General features: G+C 43.2%; 4 protein-coding genes and 1 non-coding gene across 8 annotated transcripts; 4 read left to right on the forward strand and 1 right to left on the reverse strand.

Moving 5' to 3' along the window:
- Positions 1-2: 2 nt before the first annotated feature.
- On the reverse strand, positions 3-2,420 carry hmces (5-hydroxymethylcytosine binding, ES cell specific). The gene is made up of 7 exons (XM_037100250.1): positions 2,279-2,420; positions 1,912-2,120; positions 1,572-1,715; positions 1,245-1,457; positions 769-923; positions 491-683; positions 3-377 (listed from the first exon to the last, which is right to left on the reverse strand). The coding sequence occupies exons 2-7, from the start codon at positions 2,098-2,100 to the stop codon at positions 192-194; spliced, it is 1,080 nt and encodes a 359-aa protein (XP_036956145.1). The 5' UTR covers positions 2,101-2,120; positions 2,279-2,420; the 3' UTR covers positions 3-191.
- LOC119020707 (tubulin monoglycylase TTLL3-like) lies at positions 1,686-8,247 on the forward strand. 4 transcript variants are annotated; one of them, XM_037100247.1, is made up of 15 exons: positions 1,686-1,815; positions 3,538-3,702; positions 4,396-4,482; positions 4,567-4,670; positions 4,768-4,939; positions 5,028-5,083; positions 5,186-5,314; positions 5,402-5,516; positions 5,632-5,727; positions 5,810-6,002; positions 6,087-6,235; positions 6,305-6,548; positions 7,094-7,353; positions 7,470-7,645; positions 7,755-8,247. In XM_037100247.1, exons 2-15 carry the CDS (start codon positions 3,594-3,596, stop codon positions 8,214-8,216), a joined length of 2,352 nt encoding a protein of 783 aa, XP_036956142.1. In that variant the 5' UTR covers positions 1,686-1,815; positions 3,538-3,593; the 3' UTR covers positions 8,217-8,247. The 4 variants fall into 4 exon arrangements, with proteins under 4 accessions (XP_036956142.1, XP_036956140.1, XP_036956143.1 ...); XM_037100245.1 differs by lacking the exon at positions 1,686-1,815 and adding an exon at positions 2,817-2,956; XM_037100248.1 differs by lacking the exon at positions 1,686-1,815 and adding an exon at positions 2,817-2,956 and having other exon boundaries at positions 4,396-4,458.
- A 772-nt stretch (positions 8,248-9,019) lies between these two features.
- Positions 9,020-14,422, forward strand: LOC119020708 (cytochrome b-c1 complex subunit 1, mitochondrial). The gene is made up of 13 exons (XM_037100249.1): positions 9,020-9,177; positions 10,430-10,570; positions 10,676-10,762; positions 11,046-11,175; positions 11,389-11,587; positions 11,855-11,934; positions 12,043-12,158; positions 12,494-12,637; positions 13,010-13,170; positions 13,278-13,363; positions 13,459-13,547; positions 13,716-13,791; positions 13,887-14,422. Exons 1-13 carry the CDS (start codon positions 9,115-9,117, stop codon positions 13,949-13,951), a joined length of 1,437 nt encoding a protein of 478 aa, XP_036956144.1. The 5' UTR covers positions 9,020-9,114; the 3' UTR covers positions 13,952-14,422.
- On the forward strand, positions 12,771-12,891 carry LOC119021991. The gene has a single exon (XR_005075817.1). It is a non-coding gene; the product is annotated as a small nucleolar RNA SNORA26 (small nucleolar RNA).
- A 2,312-nt stretch (positions 14,423-16,734) lies between the features above and the next one.
- LOC119021745 (urocortin-2-like) lies at positions 16,735-19,088 on the forward strand. The gene is made up of 2 exons (XM_037102222.1): positions 16,735-17,227; positions 17,750-19,088. The coding sequence occupies exon 2, from the start codon at positions 17,764-17,766 to the stop codon at positions 18,139-18,141; it is 378 nt and encodes a 125-aa protein (XP_036958117.1). The 5' UTR covers positions 16,735-17,227; positions 17,750-17,763; the 3' UTR covers positions 18,142-19,088.
- Positions 19,089-19,220: the final 132 nt, after the last annotated feature.

A 19,220-nucleotide genomic window follows, 5' to 3' on the forward strand; every position in this document is an offset into this window, starting at 1 on the left:
CATTCTGTGTTGGATATTTTATTGAGAACATTTTGAAATCAAATAGTATCTATAGCATGTTGTTTTATTACAAAAAAGTGTATACAAGAATGTAAATCGTTCACAGTCATTCAAATAGTGATGTGGAATAATTTAGGCCTAAATGGCCTCTGAAACAAGGTGGACTGTTCAGTCACACTTATTTGTTATCTTCAGTTGGTTCTTGGTTTCTTGTTGGCTCCCTGAAGCCACTGCTGAAGTCCTCCTGTGGATTTGCGCTGACCCTTGCATTCTTGCTCTTCTTGACTTTCACTCGTGTTGGGCTGCTTCCTCTTTGCAGATGCACTGCTTGTCAGCCAGCTCGTCATCATTTTACTGCTGCCTGTGGGCTTGGACTCCTGGGGATAAAGGGTCAGATTTGTCAGCTCAAACACCTGTATTTGCCTAACAGCCAACACTACACAGCTAAAATCCAAACATAGCAAATAAAACATCACAGTAAACCTGATACCTTTTTGCTGTTGAGATCCACTGGCTGAAGGCACTCTGGAGAGTTGTTGCGTGAGTTGTTTACTAGTGAAGAGACTGGGTGAAAAGTCAAAATATCTTTAGACTGGAGCAGTTTCAAGGCATCTAGGGACTTCACCTCCCCAAAATTGAGCCATCTTCTCACTTCTTCCTCCCCATCCAGGATTGCTGGCATCCTAAAACACAGCCACACAGTAATTTAGCATTACATTACAAACACAAGTGGAAAAAAGAGCCTGTTTTTCAGTTAACTGCCCTTACCTATGATGGATGTTTTTCAGGTTAGGGGAAGCGTTCACAGTGATTACGCTGTATGTGTAAAGGGGTTCTCCACCATCTGGAGGTGTCCAGCAGTCAAACAGTCCAGCCATAGTCAGCAACCTCCATCCAGTCCACTCACTTGCTGCTTCTTCTCCCTGGCAAACACATAGAGCAGAGGGGAAAAGTGTTTAAGTAGTAAATATTATCAAATTTTATGAAAAAAAGAAGAAAGAATTTGATGGTATGGTTTTCAATTTTTTGACCTTCCTCAGCCTGGCAATAACATCAAAACGATGTATGAAATTTCTTAAAAAAACAGCTGGTGGACACATGCACATTTTTACTTTGGCTCCTCTCCCACACAGGATATTTTCAGCAGTGGTAATTTCCGCCACAGCTGCACTCTCTCTACTTCTGTTCTGGATGAAAGCACATGTTCATGGTGCTTATACTGTAATAGAAAAAACAATACAAACCTCAGTTAAGTCGGGGGAGGCCTGCACTGGAGGGCATGCTGTCTTTGAATTCTTCTTATTGCGAGCTGAGGATGTGGCATCATCCTGACCCTCTATTTTCTCCAGAGTCTGAGGGAAGTATATAAAGAAGGGCTGTTTGACTTTGTCCAGCCTCATCCACTCATAAAAACCATCAGCCAGGATGACACAGCGCTGTCCTTTAAGCAGGGGTTCCTTAGTGGAGACGAAAAAGTGATTAGAGAGTGATATGTGTGCATATACACAACACTGAGAGACAGACACAAAACACTGGGAACATAGCTCAGCAGTACCATAAAGTGTTTGCACCTTGTACGATTTCTTCTCCAGCATGTTCTCACTGCGGCAGTTGGTGGTGCTGTATTGCATCTTGCTCGGGTCCTTCTCCTTGAACCAGGAAGGCACCAGACCCCAACGCATCGAGGCCAACACACACTCATCCACAGGAGCAGTCTGCAGACACAGACAACATGAGCACCTGCACTGTATCGTGCAGTCCAATGCATTCATCCTGATCTACATTAGGGCTTAATGTGCCATATTGTTCGGACAGGTAAGTGTTAATGACGTTTACTGGGTCATTCTTTCAGCAAGTGCCGGTGTTCTGCGTGTTTATAATGAATATACACAACTGTGCAACTGTTCTTACCTTATCAAAATGCCTCTGGGACAGCAGAACGGGACTCATAGTCTGGGGGCTCTTGTTGTAAGAGGGTCGATATTTATCCTCATCTCCATCCCTCCAGCGGGGTTGTCTCCGCCGCCCTCCTCGGTTTCTGTAGGAGCAGGCTCGGCTCACCTCGTCAGGAGCAAGCGTACAAGCGGTTCTTCCACACATTTTACAGCTGATTCGACCACCTGAAAAAAAAGTTAAGCTAAGTATCTACTAGCTAGTTAGCTACGATTAGCCTACACTTCTGCGGTGTTAGCATGTTAGCTTAAGTTGACTTCAAGAAACAAAACATAGCTTTCCCCTCTGGCTGTAAATGGGCCACAGGAAACATTGCTCAGCTTACCTGTCTCGAGTGATGATAAGTAAGAGGCGTGCCGTTGCACTTTATATGTGAATTATGTAACGACTTTGCGTATACAACGACAGTTTCGTTTGTGAACTCTCAGTTGAGAGGAGATTTGCCTGGACACGGGCTGCAGAGCAAGAGCACGTGACACCTTGACGTACAACAGCCCCGCCCCTCCCCGCGTTGCCGGAGCCAAAATGGCGACGATCAAAGACAAATATACCTAAACATAACGAAAAACATCATAATTATTTAAAAAATCTACAAGCTTAAGCTGAACTTATTTTGCACTTCTTTTTTAACACCAGTGTAAGTAGCAATTAAAGTATAGTATATGGGTTAGGGCTTCTTCATAAATCAATGTTAGGAGTCAGAAATAAGGAGTCAAATACTGTGACTGACAGGTACAGGATACACAGATAGTCTGTTGAATTTGTCTGAAATGCTATTCGTAAAAATAAACAACACCACGCGTGCGTATAAACTTTAAGGTTTTGTTACCTTGGCGTACACAGGAAGGGTTGAAAAAAACTCACCGCCTGGTAAATGCTAGCATGTGCGGCTACTCGGCGGTTGCCATGGTAACAATAAACAAGGAGAATGTCCGGCGCACCGCGCGCTCCTCCACTGAAACTCAACCTGCTCTACAGTCAGTACACCTGCAGACCTCAGCAGGTAAGAAACAGGCTTACTTTCAGGCGTGCTGTACAGATGGGCAATAGGTTGAGGGGACACCTATAGTGAGCTACTTTTACAATATTTTTTAAAGGGAGACATTAAGAGTGTGGTGTGTTTTAGAGAAGATGTTATGCTAATTTTGCAAAAGAAAGATGACTTGGTGGCTTTACTGAATAAATGTCAGAATATTTTGTGTGCATGATGCACAGGACAGGGTTTGAATGGGCATTTCTGTTGTTGGGTTGTGTGTCCAGTTGCCGGCCTCTGTTCAGCGGGTAACTGAAGGAAATCAGACTGGGTATCACAGCCTACCTGGGCTGTTAGATACAAACCTGACAGGTGTAGCCAAGCAGTCTCCTGCACAGCAACTTGACCCACTTTATAGTCCACTGCACTTGGAGAGAGGCTGATCTAAAAGTAGCCACAGGTGTCTGTGTGACACCTGAAGTTGCTTACAGTTTTAATGGTTGTTTATTACTTGTGGAACATTTGTGTATTCTTTTGAACTGTGTGATTTTCAAATCATAAATGCTGGATGATTAAATGTTGCAATGATTGAAATGCTGTGTCCTCTGCAGCAGTTTGTGTCTGACCAAACCATGAATCAGAGTGAGAGAAAAGGTTCCCCTGAAGAATGAGAGCTAATGTTAATACGGAGAGGACCAGGTCCTGTCAGTCGGTCCAGCAGGACCAGGAGGGACACCAGGCTTCTGATAGATGCTGCACGCCATGCCCAGAGAGTGGTGAGAAACAGAAGGCAGCACAGGAAACACTGTCCCTGTGTGAACACCAGAAAAATAATGCTGGAAATCACTAAACATGTTCTTGAACTGTTAATCAAAGGGTGGCCTGCACAGCATTGGAACCATCTGTTTTTAAATGGGTAGTACACATGCTATAATGTCAGTTGTGACCTGATGAGACAGGTCTCTGCTGTATCACTTCACACCTCCAGAGGACTTAGCCTCGGTATTCATAGCGTCCGCTTATAGATCACAAGTGCTGAATTAATCATGAGGTCACACTCTGGACAGGTGGCCAAATGTTTGAACTCAGAGGCCATGCATTAAAGTTGCATGATCTTGCTCTTTTTGGCGTCAAGCTGAAGATGTCCAGACTTAAGCTTTAGTCACATTGTCTTTTGCTGTATCGTTGTATGTGTAAATGCTAACAGCAGTTATATCTTTAATGTGTTTTCACATCCATTTTGTAGGCATTTTTGATAGATCGATTACAGTTCCAAACGTTTTGTCCCATGTTATGATAAAACTGTATCCATGCATTTGTGAATATTCTCTTTTCTCTTACAAGATGTTCTTTCTGTCATCGGCTACAAAGATGTTTTGGTAGATTAGGATCATTCTGGATGAATGATGGCTCATTACACTGATGTAAGTTGTATGACAGAGTGTTTTCTGATGTAACTGTTACTGCAGGAGAAACAGAGGGCCGAACTAATGACCAGAGGGTTACACCTGTGGTCCAGCCGTGCAGGCAAGGTAAAAGCAAATGCCTGCAAACAGGTAGGTATACTTCGCAAGTCAACACTGATACCCTTGCAGTATTAAGTCCTAAGTGCAGTTTGTAAGTGTGTGTGTGTCTGACAGCTACCCCTCCTGAGGGCAGAGTTCATCAACATTTGTTCAGCCCACTTGTTCTTAATCCAGAGAGACTGAGGACAGCCAAAGTATTTGTGGATGAGGCCGTCAAGGTGAGTTACATTACTGGAAGAATTCAAAGTTTATTTCCAAGATCAAATTGTTTTAAAAGCTGTCCATCATTTCTGTGACTCCTCTCTGTACACGCAGATGCATAAGGTATTCTCTGTCCAGGGCCCTTACCCTGTCATCAGGGCAGCACTGAGGGCCCGAGGCTGGGTGGAGCAGCGTATGCAACTCCCAAACCGCCGTACTCAGCGGCATCACAGCGAGGAGGGCAGAGCTAGCTCCAATGATGCTGGTGACAGCGATGATGATGACGGTTAGCCAGACGATGAAAGTGTGACTGTTATAGAAATCAGATGACTGTCTACATCCGATCATTTATTAACAACCCTGCTTCTTCCCAGACAACTCAGACAGTGTCGAAAAAGAGGAGGATCCAGGTGAACTCTGTGATCTCATGGTAAAAGTGCCTGATAATCATGCTGGAAAATGTAAAGTTCTCAATAGCAAACGTCATTAGACTGCCAGTGTCAGCCCTCATCTTTCTCTTGCTTTCATACAGTCTCGTCTGGTGCGGAATGAAACAGTTCATTTCTACTGGACAAATCGTAGAGACGCCATCAACAGCAACAGCTTGCAGAAAGAACAGATTATTAATCATTTTGCAAGAGCAGGCAGCTTTGCCACCAAGGTACTGCACATTTACAGTAGCTTTTATCCCCTCTCTCATTAACAGTACTCTCCTGCCACACTAACATACCACTGTCTGCCTTGTCAGGTGGGGTTGTGCGTGAACCTGAGGAACCTGCACTGGTTTGATTCAGCCGACCCAGACACCTTCTTTCCCCGCTGTTACAGACTTTGTGCACAGGATGAGAAGCATGCTTTCATTGGTCAGATCTTACTCTATTATTGCCCATCACAATATATAAAATGCATGTATTTCCACCATCCCTATGATTTCATTCATACTTTCATTGTGTATTTCCCTCTGTGTCGTTTGTGTAGAGGACTACAGGAGAACAGCCTGCATCAGTCTTCTGAAGTACATTGCGGAGAAGGAGCAGGGTGTTCAGGGAGAGCAAATGAGCCACAGCATTCAGGGTATGAGCACCTCTTACATCTCTGTGTTCGTACTCAGTGTAGCTAAATAAAGACAGACGTCACTTTCTCGCTCCCCTTTCAGATCAGAGGAAACCAAGCAAACAGCGATCCAAGCCTGTGGTCCTTTCCAAAATGATTGACAGCGCACTCAAAGTGTGCCAGGACTTCCTGGAGAGTCTCGAGCATCGCGACATAGACAAAAGCTTGGAGACACCACCAACACTCACAAAGGAGGAGTGGGCAGAGTTCATTGACAGTTACTACCTTCTTGTTCAGTGAGTACAGTTTGTGGGTGTATGAGCAGTAAAGGTTCCATGTCCCTTGCTACAGTTTCTCCCTCCGTCTGTTTCCTCGCTCAGTGGCAGAGCAGAGATTGACAACACTGATCACTTTGTGGCCTGCTGCAAAGCCATGCTGCAGAGGCTGGCGGCGGTCTGTCCACAGCTGGACATAGATGGCTTACACAACATCTGGATCATCAAACCAGGAGCAAAGTCCAGAGGCAGAGGTGAGAAGTCAGTCTCTACACGTAACATCTGCTATAGCAAGCCGACTGACTTGCTAACATGCATTCTAGGTATCAAATGCGTCAAGCGTCTGGATCAGATCCTCAGGCTGGTGGACGTTGATCCAACCCTAATCAAGGAAAGCAAGTGGGTGATACAGAAGTACCTGGAGCGCCCCTTTCTGGTCCACGGCACCAAGTTTGACTTGAGACAGTGGTTTCTGGTCACTGACTGGAACCCTTTGACCGTGTGGTTCTATAAGAAGTGTTATATGCGCTTTTCTACGCAACCTTACTCATTGGATACACTGAACAGGTAAGACAGTGACATTGGTGAAGGAATGAATGAATGATAAAAGGCAGAAGCAGATGTGAAACCAGATGAACGTCAAATTTGAAAAAGGGGAAGTGCGAGAAAGACGCAGAGTGTGTTTTTGCCTGCTGTATGTGGCGGGAGATTTAATTTGTGTCAGTGCATGGCATGAAAATAACTGTTATCTTGTGGGTATATTCAAATAAGTTTCTAATATTAGCAACATTCAAATCATACCAGAAACTCAAGTTGACATCTGCTTTACAGTACATGCAAAAATAGTCTCTGTAAGCCCTTTACCCACTCACAGTCCCCTCTTTTTTACACTTCACTTGTTATAGCCAGGCAGAATTATAGAAAGAACATGTATCTGGTTTTCAAGCTGTAATAAAAGAAAGAAGATCACTGAGAAGTAGTTTGAAAGCAAACTGAAGTGTAGAGGTAGTGCCAGGCTTGTATCATTTCTCTCTTTATGTCATTACACTGTCTCACTCATTTCCTCTAATTCCTCTGTCCTTGCTTGTCCTCACTTCACCCCGTCCTTTCAGCTCTGTCCACCTGTGCAACAACTCCATCCAGAAGCACCTGAGGCCCTCCCAGCTGCGCCATGGAGGCATCCCAGCAGACAACATGTGGTCGGATGACCAGTTCAAGACCTTTCTGTCCAGCCAGGGTCGGGAAGGTCAGTGGCAGGATGAGGTTGTCCCAGGGATGAAGAAGGCTGTGATTCATGCATTGCAGACAACGCAGGATCTGATGGACTCACGCAAAAACACATTTGAGCTGTATGGTGCTGACTTCATGTTAGGTAGGAAGTGGACGCTGCAACAGCTCTTGCAGCAGCTGGAAATGTACATAGTTTGTTTTTCTTTTTGTCATTGTTTTTTCTTTAATATGAAAAGATAAGGCATCTGTGTTTCTTAGGACGTGACCTGCGCCCATGGCTGATAGAAATCAATGCCAGTCCCACTATGGCTCCTTCCACCCCTGTGACAGCCCGCCTCTGCACTGCTGTGCAGCAAGACACATTAAGAGTCATCCTGGATCGGAGAGCAAACCGCACCGCAAACACTGGAGACTTTCAGCTCATATTTAAACAGGTAAGGGGAAAAAAGTTTTGCCTCTTCTTCAGGTTATGATGTATTTTTAAGTGACCCATATTTGTGAAGGTGATGTACAGTAATTTCAGATGCTATTTGTGGTCTCCAGGCAGCAGTAGAAGTGCCACAGTATGTCGGAGTCAACCTACTTGTCGAGGGCTTCAGGATCAAATGCCCCTGCCCACTTCCTCCACTGAGGTCCTTCACCCGTTCAGCACCGAAACGCAGAGGCTCCATCAGGGAGAAGAGGCCCGCTGCAGATAAAACAAAGCGTCTGCCCAAGATAAAGTCTCAGCTCAAATCCACCAGCAGCGTGGTTCCACCTCCTTCACTTCCACCTCTTGAGCTGCCTGTGCCCATCCCTGTTGAATCCTTCAGACTGCACCTGCCAATGACCGTGAAATCCTTCCACCTGCCCTTTAGTGCACAGCCTTACCCTGAATTTGTACAGAAGAGGAAATCAGAGGTATCCAAAGTCTGCTCAAGGAAAGACCAATGTTCTGCTTTGACTGTAGAGATTGCTGTACCTAAACAGTCCAGACCAGCAGCCACCAGCACCATGAGTGCCTAATAAACTTGCAAAAAAAGGTTTGTTGAGACCATATCGTTCACATGCTCCTTCAATTTGAACTTCTTGCAGGGGTTGTGTGCTTCATAACAAAGTTAGCATCTGATAGAATGCTGTGTCTTTTGTCACTCACTTCTTTCTCTCTTTCTTTATTTCAAAGATTTCAGAGTTTCAGAGTAAAACATTTGATTTAACACAACAATGCGCCTGTTACTTACAGCTTTCCACACAGGTTTAACTGTTTAAATAGGGACTATTTATTTGATAGAAAGTAGTTCTATTACATGTTTTCATGTGGATTATCCAGAGTAACAGGGAAGCTGTTTCAAGAATGTTGCTGTTGAATTTCTTAAATGTCAAATGTCAAAAGGAGAACTAAATTGCGTGATACCATCGGAATAAGTGAGGCAGTACTTTTTGTTGTCATTGGATTTATCAACCCTTTACTACAGCAAGTTGCTTAAAGCAGCGAAGATGCTGGATGACTTTAGCTAAGAGAAAAAGGGAAATATTAAATATTATGTTCTGTCTTTCAGTCTTATTATGATATGGTCTCACAATTTAAGATCTAACAAGGGAAGGTTTATTAGACAAGGAATGCAAAAATTTGCATTGAGAAAATGACAGTGCTGATCATTTTTTCTCTAGAATATAAATTACGAAGTTAGTAATGCAGGAAAGGAGCCTGATATATTACTGTTATTACAGTAAAGTGTTAAATACAGTAAAAACTAGTACCGAGATGGAATAAAGAGACTCTCTCCATCAACAACACAAAACTAACACTGGGTGGCGATCATACACAGTTGAACAGTTAATACTCATGTTATCAAGACGACGAAGAAGAAACACTCCTCGAGCACAGCTGTGACTCCTCCCTTTAGTAACCGCACTGAGAAAAATGGCGGCGTCTGTGTGCCGAGTCGGGAGCACTGTGGGTCGAGCCCTCGCTAAAAACCGCAGTGTAAGTACAAATTTAAAGGTTTAGTAAAAACGCGTTCTGAAAATTAATATACCTCAGCGGGTAAGCCGTGCTGCTCTTGTTCTAGCGTAACGATGGCGGTAAGCGAAGAAGATAGCCTACTTGCTAAATTGCTAACTGGGCTTTACGTGGGGAAGGGGTTAGCTAACCGGTTAGCATCAGTTAGCTACCAGTGAAAGCAAGGTCACCTGTCTAGTAAGGAAGTACGCCTTGTCACAAAAACTTGATGTAACATCCACTTCTGTATACGCGCTACTAAGACCAGCTGGTGATCTTTTCAGTCGTCTTCGGTCATACACAAGGTCAACAGCTGCGATGTTTGTCACTTGTCCTCAGCTGCCCTTATACTGCAGCTAAGCGTTGGTGCTAGCAGCGTTAGCACGGTGACTTTGTCAAGGCAGATCTTGTCAATCCTGTACTCGACGGTCGTCAAAACGTTTGATTGTTGATTAAATACTTCTACACCATCACGAAGGATGACGGGACATCTGCTTAGAAAGAGCTACGATTCAAAGTATTGAAAATACTCTGAGATCTACAAGTGGTGCAGAATAACGTCCCGTAATCCCACAGTGCAATGTGATGTATGTGTTGAATTATACAGTTTCACATCTTTGTATCCAACAGATCTGATGTGTAATGACATTATCTACTGGTCTATTTTTAGTACTTTAACTAGCTGATGGCAGAATATGGCAGTAGTGTCAAGTAGTGTCAGCTACCAGCCATAAATTAAATTGTTGTCCTAAGCCCAACAATGTCACTCATGCTTTGCACGTAATCAACACAAGTTAGCTCAAACAAGTGTTTAATACAGTCTGATCAAGTTCTACATACTGTGGACCCTACAAGAGTCCTATTACCCAATTACTGCTTTCAGGGTGTGCAGTGCTATTTTTTTTTTACAATCAAAAATGTGTCAGAATTTAGATTTGCATCACACCCATTAAAAAGTAATTAATCAGGGCTTACATGTTGCAAATTATGTGCAGTATAGAATGGGGAAAATCATAGAAAATACTCTGCTTTTTACTATTCAATAAAACAAGATAACTGTCAGACCGACCAATAGGACCTTCAACATAAGCTCTTTCGCTTGGTAAGATTGATAACAAGCAGCTGAACCAGCCAGCAAGCTACAGCTCATGATAGATTACTTTCAAATTCCTGTTAATCTTACAGAATTTTAAATGTATTGGATATTAAAAAGACTCTTTGTGTGTTTGCTCTCCAGCCCATCCTGCTGTCTCTGAGGCGTGGACAGGCCTCAGTCAGCTATGCCCAGAGTCTGGTGGGAGCCCCTGAAACTCGCCTCACTGCCCTGGACAATGGTTTGAGGGTTGCATCAGAGGAGACTGGACATGCCACATGCACTGTAAGAATCCAGTAATATAGGGGGTCTGTTTACGTCCATGCTGGAGGTTGTTATAGTGCCAGTTCACACATTCTTTGCATTTCTCTTCATTTCTCCTCATCATAGGTTGGACTGTGGATCAGTACTGGCAGCCGCTATGAGAGTGAGAAGAACAATGGAGCGGGCTTCTTCCTGGAGCACTTGGCTTTCAAGGTAGACTCACTTTTGACACATTGCGGGCATCCTTGAAACCTAACAAACATTTTAAGATGCATTTATTTTGTCATTGTGCAAGACGAATTGTTAAGTTTGAAATGTGCATTGTTAACATGCATGGGAAAACAAAACAAAAGAAGGACCTACTTCTCCCCAGTGCTACAGTAGTGGAGCGCAAACTCTCCACAGGGTGCCTTTAGATCTCTCATGGAACCTTTATAGCTACCTGTTGGAAAGACAGTTCATTCCAACAGATCTTACAGTTCAATCCAACCCTTAGGGAACCAAGAAACACCCTCAGACAGCGCTGGAGCAGCAGGTGGAGTCCATGGGTGCTCACCTGAGTGCCTACACCTCCAGGGAACACACTGCGTACTACATGAAGACGCTGTCCAAAGACTTGCCCAAAGGTAAGGCTTCCCTTAGTTTTATGGTAAAGAAAACTATGATGAAATTTAACAGATAATGTTTGTGAGGTTATTGTGATTAACATGTACAGAATGCCAGTTACTTGGCGTGTTATTGTTTGGAGCAGCAAATAAGATCATCTGTTTTCTAGCATTAAGTGAGAGCATATCCTGACTTGTATGTGAACAAAAATATTTCTCTTTGTGTTTTACCAGCCGTGGAGTTGCTGTCCGAGGTGGTGCAGAACTGCTCGCTGAGTGAGGCAGAGATTGAGCAGCAGAGGGGTGTCGTACTGCGGGAGCTCGAGGAAGTTGGGGGTAACCTCCAGGAAGTTTGCCTGGACCTGCTGCATGCTACCGCCTTCCAGGGCACACCTCTAGGACACAGCGTGCTGGGACCATCCAGCAATGCCAGGCAAGTGGAACTTGATGCTCCCACACATCCTCTGAAATATTAGCCACAATCACAGAATTGCTTTTGTCAAAAACGTACAGCTGTTAAAATGTTCCCTTGTTGCAATAATGGAATGAATTAGGACTTCAAAAGTAGCATAAAACAAATCCCAACACTCTGAATTTGTCAGATTATACCTTTTTGATATTTTTTTTCACCATCTCTCTTGCATATTATACTTTGCACCATAGTGTATGTCAGCATCAGTGTTGTTTTCAATTATTTCAGGACTTTGACCCGTCAGGACCTGGTGGATTACATCAACAGCCATTACAAAGCCCCTCGCATGGTGCTGGCTGCTGCTGGAGGTATGTCCTCTTCCTCCAGACACACACTCTGAAGATTAAAGCTGGTTACCTGTGTCTCTACTTCTCCTGGAATTAATCTGTAGGTAATCTAATGCATTTCATCCACAGGTGTGAACCATGAAGAGTTGGTTGATTTGGCCAAAACTCACTTTAGCGGAGTGTCTTTTGAGTATGAGGGAGATGCCGTCCCCGTCCTGTCACCCTGCAGATTTACCGGCAGTGAGGTGAGATTAGCTGTAAATGCTCTATGGCGGTATTTTTCCCTTTTTTTGTGGGTTTTATAACACTTATTCCACTGCAAAACCATTCATTTTTTTCAAATCCCTTATCAGCCAAAATTTGATAAATACACTAAATGTGACCTTGTATCTATCACATATAATGTAACAGACTCATTTCAAGTTAATTAACTTATGTCTGAGATTTGTGGTTTTTTTTTGTTTTTTTTTTATCCATTACATGGGATTCTGTCCTGTGACAGAGAATAGAGGATGGGTAGGGATATTTTATGTCATTGTATATTATTTTGTTGTTTGCTTCCTCTCCTGCCTCTCTTCAGATCCGTATGCGTGATGATGGTTTGCCTCTGGCACATGTTGCCATCGCTGTGGAGGGGGCCAGTGCTGCCAGCCCAGACATCGTGCCACTCATGGTGGCCAACTCCATCATCGGTAGCTTTGACCTCACATATGGAGGTGGAAAGGTTGGTGAAATACACGAGTACAGGTGTTTTTTAGTTTGTGCAGTTAATATAAGACAACAAGGATGCAATTGGCAACTGTTATATCTTCTGAAGTCAATTCATGTCATTGGTTCACCAGTATCCCCTTTATGCTTTGCCCACTTGAGGTTGTTGATGTCTTGAGTGGCCATTATTGAGGGGTAAACTATGATCCTCTCTGAAAACCTGGGTCAGGGGTCTTACCCCTGCCTCTGGACCTGTTGAGAGGAACAAGACCTGAAATACATAGCAGCTGCTACAAAATAGGCTTGGCATAGAGATTTACGGTGTTGCTGTCCCATCAATAACATAACTTTGATTGTGAACTGATGAATTCCTTCCAATCACCTACAGAATCTGAGCAGCCGTCTGGCTCGCCTGGCAGTGGAGGAGAAACTGTGTCACAGCTTCCAGGCCTTCCACTCCTCCTACAGCGACACCGGCTTGCTGGGAATTCACTTTGTGGCTGATAAGCACTACATTGAAGACATGATGCACTGGTCCCAGAATGCCTGGTCAGTAATGACAGGACACGCAGAGAGCGCACCAAAACTGTATGTTGTTTTATTATAGGACAATGCACACCTTTTGTCTTAATTCCTCTACTTTCTGCTCCCATCAGGATGAACCTGTGCACCACAGCGACAGAGAGTGATGTAGCCAGAGGCAAGCAAGCTCTGAGGGCCAGTCTGGTTGGACAGCTCAATGGTACATAACATGTCTGTCACACATTTACACAAACACATATACAGTACAAACTCCTCGTAATCACACCTGAGTTAACAAACCTGTTTGTCTTTTAGGAACAACACCAATCTGTGATGACATCGGCAGACACATCCTGAACTACGGGCGGCGTATTCCTCTGGCTGAGTGGGACGCTCGTATCGATGTGAGTGGTCACTCTGAACTAGAGGTCTTGTCTGGACTGTTTGTACAATTAAAAGGCAACAATCGATTACGTAAAGCAGGGTTTCTTAAAATTCTCAAAGCCTCAATGCTCAAAGTCTTACGGTCTGTTGATCAGTGTTCTGACTTCCCTCCACATCTCGTCTTATAGGCTGTGACCCCCAGGGTTCTACGTGACATCTGCTCCAAATATATCTATGACAAGTGTCCTGCTGTGGTCGCTGTTGGTGAGTTCATTGTGGTTTTATTCCATTTGCAGCAGCGTCAGGGCCCACACTGTAATAATTTTCTCTAATCTGTCCCTCCTGCCTCTCTCCATCAGGCCCCTGCGAGCAGCTACCTGACTACAACAGAGTGCGCAGTGCCATGTACTGGCTGAGGTTTTAAGATAAGTTGTTGTGTTGCTTCGAGTGTCCCATGTTTGCTCCTCTTCTTCGTCCTCAGCCTCACTGTCTTCACTGCCAGAGTGAACACCAGAGGACCATCTACACGTTGGCTTGACGGCACATGCAGCCATCCGTCCTCTCTCTTCTCCTCGCCTCCCTCTCTTATCCTGCCCATTGGTCACTTTTAGTTAGCTGTGAGGGGGGCAGCATGTCTGCACATTGTTAGTGTTGAAGTTATGCATTGGTTACCTCTTGATTGTACTACAAAGGTCCACCTGGTACTGTTTGAGAGCGGAGAGGAGAGAGGGCGGACTTGGAAAAATAATCATCGACTTGACACACATCGCCGATAATGAATACAACCAGTAAGGAGCAAGAGTATATTTATAAATTCTGTAAGACTTGTTTCTGTCCTCTATTGTACATAACAGAAGCTCTCATTCCGACAGAATAAAAATACTGTAAAACATTAGCCCAGTGTGGTTTGTCTCATTCATATGTATTTCTACTTTTATACTTTTCAGACTTCTCAAAGTATTAAGTACACAATACAGTTTAGATACTTGTAGTATCCAAAGATGCGTTTTTAGGGTCATTGGTAAATTATTAGGGAAAGGGACTTTTTTCATTATATTCCTTATGAGATAATGCGGCAGAAGACTCTGAAGAGAGGACAATATGCAGGAATGGCTTGGGGTCAGAATTGAATCCAGCAGCTACCCGGTTGCCCTTGTGGAAAAATTTATCGATAAAATGAAAATTAATTGTGCATTCATGTACATAGTACAATGTAATCAAATTTGATCCCTGCATTCAAGCCATCCCTCAGGTGCAATGGGCTTCTGTGGGCACTCAGGGACTAAGTCCAGCTCTAAGCCAGTGCCTTGTTCAAGGGCACTGACAGGAGAATTAATCTAACATGTTTTTTGGTAATGGGGGAAGCCTATTTAAGCACAGAGAACAACCTCCAAGGCCAACACACTTGCGTGCAAGTTCAAATATCTAAAATACAGTATGTAAGCACAAGGCTAAGCCTTGTGTTTTTCTGTTCAGTTGCATCTCACTGACCGCATCCTGTATAATTGATGCATAATCAGTCATATTACAAAATCAAATGTAGATTTTATAAAAGCTGTAACCACAAAAATGTTTGCAGACCCCTGAATCTTAAAAGCACTGACACATGATTGTAAAATTATTGCTAGGACCACAAGCTGTAAGACTTTCAGTGTTACACTAAAATTCTGGTTTTCTATAAACAAGAATATAAGATAATATAGATGATGCATTGTCTTTGTGTTCTGTCTTTTGATCTATCAGGATTATCAGTAATTTCTTATTTGTGGTGAATCTATAGATTGTGAGCCAATTGTAAGTCTAAGTGATATCTTCTCAGTATTTGCTTTTGTCCTTTGGTATTCTGTGCTCACTATCAGTTACTACGATGTGATTATTCAGGAGTAGATTAGAACTGTATTGAAACAGTGTCTAAACCAATCACACTGACTTCACTGATCAAAGTAAGACAAAATTCCCTGATAAATTAAGTTTCATTTCGTATCAAGAACATACGTCAGTAGGCCACATGAAGGATTAACCAGGACCTGCTGTGATATATATGTTGTATCATGAATCATAGCAGTGACATCATCTCAAATCCATGAGCAGTCCTGCATCATGCTGCATCTGTGAAATTAATGTTACTGGTATACGGCCAATGACATATGTTTGCTGCTGGATGACATCTGTGTGACCCGTGTTTGTTTATTTGAGGTTAACTGAGACAGCTCGTAATCCTGAGGACCCCCGAGGGCCCAACTGTTGTCATCAGGCTGTACTTGTAATATTCATATCATTAGTCAGATAAGGATAAGTCCTTTGATGGGCCGGACTGGAGGAGACTCAGGAAACGAGGTACACTTTGTCTTTTTCAGCCTCCCTCCTGGGCCTGACAGCCTCTTCCTCCTTGTTGTTCTCAGATCTTCCTCTATGACTGCCCCCCTTTCTAACCTCCCAACAGTCCCCTGCTCTCCTCCATGTTCTGTAAATAGAACGATTCATATACTCATATGTAATGTTCCCTTAAGTGGCAACAATGTGGCCAGCGTTGTGATTACATTTTTCTTTCTCATACCAGGCTAACATTTCAACATGCTTCACGAGGAGACACGTGTACATGGTTGTGACGGTTGTCATTGCGCAAAATCAGACAGCAGCAGTAATAAGAGCCCATACTGATATTAGATCTTCAATCAAGCAAATGATTTCAAATTTGCACTTGCTTTGATTCTACTTTAATTATTGCAAAACACATAAATCCCATTATGCAATCACCTCCCAGTTTGAAGTGATGACACAACGTTCAGTCGTGTTCTTCTTGTCTAAATGTTCCCTGTAGACTTAAATCACTATCATGTGAATGTGAAAGAATTCCGCCTGCTCTCTCATGTTGAATTGCCTTTTTTTGGAGTTTGTGAGGTAGGCAGATTGGTTTAGGTTCTGGAGATTTGTCTGACTAGTTGAAAAGAAATGTTTGTCGCTTTTAACAGTTACTGGAGATTATGTCAACAAAGTCATGACACAGTTAAATTAGCTGATTTGAAGCTGTTGGTAATTCTGTGTTAAATTAAGGTTTGGATCTGTGAAATAAATGTAAACAATAAAGGTAAACAATTTTGTCTTATCACTTGCCTTTGACAAATCATAAGCTCTGTTGTTATGAGGAGAGTAAGGTCACCCAGTCTGCACTGATGACTGACAACACATGAACTCAACACTAAGAAAGAGTGAATTTTGTTGTTGAATACAACATGTTGGTACCTGACTTTTGATTGGAGACAGTGAGTTTCAGTTGTGCTTTGACTGGGGCAACCATCCAATTCATTACGAACAAACTATTGTGATCACCATTGTGTTATTTTTAGAAAGAGAAAGACGTCTATGAGTGTAAAGGAAATGAGATGAAATGAGGGGAGGGTGATGGGGTGTAGAAATGTAAAAGATAAACAGAGCGGGGAAGGGGCAGTGTCACAGTGAAGACCGACGTGGATGAAGGCGAAGTCGTGGACGAGCAGGCAAAAGTCCAGTTGAGCATCCGACTGCATGCTGGATTGGTCGCTCCTCCAGTAGCTCAAGAAGAAGCCAGGAGACAAAAGATAGAGCAAGACAGGATATCAGGGGTCAAAGACAAGAGCTCATTAGAAAAGCCCCGCTATTTACCAGAGGAAGAAGTGCCTTTTTGTCAAGTTACCAGCTTTTCAATCATTGGTGACACACGGTAAGTACGAATTGGGATTCTTACACTTGATCATGCTCACCCCAATTTATATGTATATGTCAGAACTGAATAACATTTTGGAAAATGTACAATTCTCTGCAGAAAACTGTATATTTTTTATGTGTCTTTTTTTGAGCTGTATTTCAAATCTACCAATAATTGCACAGAGGATAGATCATTTCTTTTCATTTGTGCACTGGCATGGACCACTGAATATAAATCTTAATTGAATGTTCCTGATGATTAATATGATATGATTGGTTTGCAATTCGGTCTTGGTTGCAAAATAAAAGGTTTTTCATTTTACTGTTGCAATCGGTTGAGTCTGCACACTTCCTAGCTAGAATCCTCTTATTTTACATCAGTTGTTTTACTTTATGACTTAAGTGGTTTGTAGTTTTCAGATGGTTTCTTTGGCCCCAGTAATGCGAAGAAGAATACTACTATCATGCCATTAGAGTGAGAAACCCTTCAAACATCACAGGTGTGAAATGTTCTGTTCCCCTTCGTCTCTCCTTGCAGACAGAGTCCTGACCATGACAAGTGTGCGTGTATGTTTCTGCCTGGCTCTGCTGCTGCCTTGGTGTGTCCAGAGCCAGAGGAGCAGTCCCATTCTTGCCAGACTGGATGAAGACACACAGAGGGACTTGCTGGCTGTTGACATCCTGAATCGCAGTGGTCTGTTGAACTCAATGCTCCGATCAGAGCCTCAGGCTGTGCTCCGGCGAGCACGAGCTCCACGTCCGGCTTCCCAGGTGCCAAAGAGAGCCCAGCAGGGGTCCCGCTTCGCCCTGTCCCTCGATGTTCCCACCAGCATCCTCAGTGTCCTCATAGACCTGGCCAAGAACCAGGACATGAGGACCAAGGCAGCAGCCAATGCAGAACTGATGGCACGAATAGGCAAGAGGAAATAAGAAGCAGGGCCCCAGGGAGCCGTCAGGGGCTCGATGGACAAAATCTCACCTCACAGAGGAGCTAACTTCTTACATTGTGGCACTAGCATTTGGTTAGAAACAATGTTAGTTCAGCAGTCGTTTAGAGCTTAGATCTGCTTTACTTTTATACTTGTGTTACATTATTATATTACTTACCTCATTCCGCACCCATACCACTCCATCGACTGACTTGAAATAGAGGTAATTAAAAAGAACGATGTAAAACAAACAGACAATGCAAACGATGTCAAATGATGCAAGATGAAGCAGGTCTTTTGTCTCACCCACGGGTCACACACTGTGATCACGTTCTCAAATCTGTTTCTTGTGTTTGTATGTGTAGTCTTGAGTTCAGAGCAAAGGTTGTTCAATTAAATCCAATATGATACTCATATTTTTTTTCTCAAGTCTAATTCATTCCACTCTGCACTGATATCAGGCACGCTTAGTATAATTACAAGCATCAGCAACCCATAAAGCACAAATGAATGGGTCTGAGCCAAGTGAGCCTGCGTCACCCACAGCACACTCTGATATGTGATAACAGGACAAAGGCGTGGGCAGGATATTGACCTCTGAAAGAAGAACAGACCCTTTCTTCAGACCTTAAATACTTGATACATTTGGCAAACAAGTCGCAGCTATTTTAAGTCTTGTGCATTATCTGCTCTCCATTAGACAATATCTGTAGCATGATTCATCTGCACTCCTGCACTGAGCATGAAATGTGAAGCAACAGAGTGAAATAAATGTTCATCTGATTTACATTTGAGTTTGTTCTGTTTTACGCCGGTCATGTCATCACTTCAAACTGTGGTAGCTTCAGTCCTATAATATAACATGATGCAGCCACTGTTACCACTACTGGGCATCACAGGAAACGCTTCAACCACATTTATCCAGCAATTATTCAGACATTAGCATTTGATTGTTGCCCTGGCTGGCATCAGTGAGCACATGGTTTTTCATATTGCCACAGGAGTATTGTAACATTGATCTATTTTAGGTGGCTAAAAAGGTTTTCTCAGCCTTCTTTTACAGCAGTTACCTCTGGCAAT

This window comes from Acanthopagrus latus, chromosome 6 (genome assembly GCF_904848185.1).
Source record: "Acanthopagrus latus isolate v.2019 chromosome 6, fAcaLat1.1, whole genome shotgun sequence".
Classification (NCBI taxonomy): Eukaryota; Metazoa; Chordata; class Actinopteri; order Spariformes; family Sparidae; genus Acanthopagrus; species Acanthopagrus latus.

Bases quoted from the DNA above. Each gene is read 5' to 3' on its own strand.
- hmces (XM_037100250.1), bottom strand. From the start codon at position 2,100: ATGTGTGGAAGAACCGCTTGTACGCTTGCTCCTGACGAGGTGAGCCGA. The intron at 924-1,244 runs GTTTGTATTGTT...TGTGTTTGCCAG, and splicing joins CCTCCCCCGACTTAACTGAG to GGAGAAGAAGCAGCAAGTGA. The intron at 684-768 runs GTAAGGGCAGTT...GCTGTGTTTTAG, and splicing joins CTGAAAAACATCCATCATAG to GATGCCAGCAATCCTGGATG.
- LOC119020708 (XM_037100249.1), top strand. From the start codon at position 9,115: ATGGCGGCGTCTGTGTGCCGAGTCGGGAGCACTGTGGGTCGAGCCCTC. The intron at 9,178-10,429 runs GTAAGTACAAAT...TTTGCTCTCCAG, and splicing joins CCCTCGCTAAAAACCGCAGT to CCCATCCTGCTGTCTCTGAG. The intron at 11,588-11,854 runs GCAAGTGGAACT...CAATTATTTCAG, and splicing joins GGACCATCCAGCAATGCCAG to GACTTTGACCCGTCAGGACC.
- LOC119020707 (XM_037100247.1), top strand. From the start codon at position 3,594: ATGAGAGCTAATGTTAATACGGAGAGGACCAGGTCCTGTCAGTCGGTC. The intron at 5,084-5,185 runs GTAAAAGTGCCT...GCTTTCATACAG, and splicing joins GTGAACTCTGTGATCTCATG to TCTCGTCTGGTGCGGAATGA. The intron at 7,354-7,469 runs GTAGGAAGTGGA...TGTGTTTCTTAG, and splicing joins TGGTGCTGACTTCATGTTAG to GACGTGACCTGCGCCCATGG.
- LOC119021745 (XM_037102222.1), top strand. From the start codon at position 17,764: ATGACAAGTGTGCGTGTATGTTTCTGCCTGGCTCTGCTGCTGCCTTGG.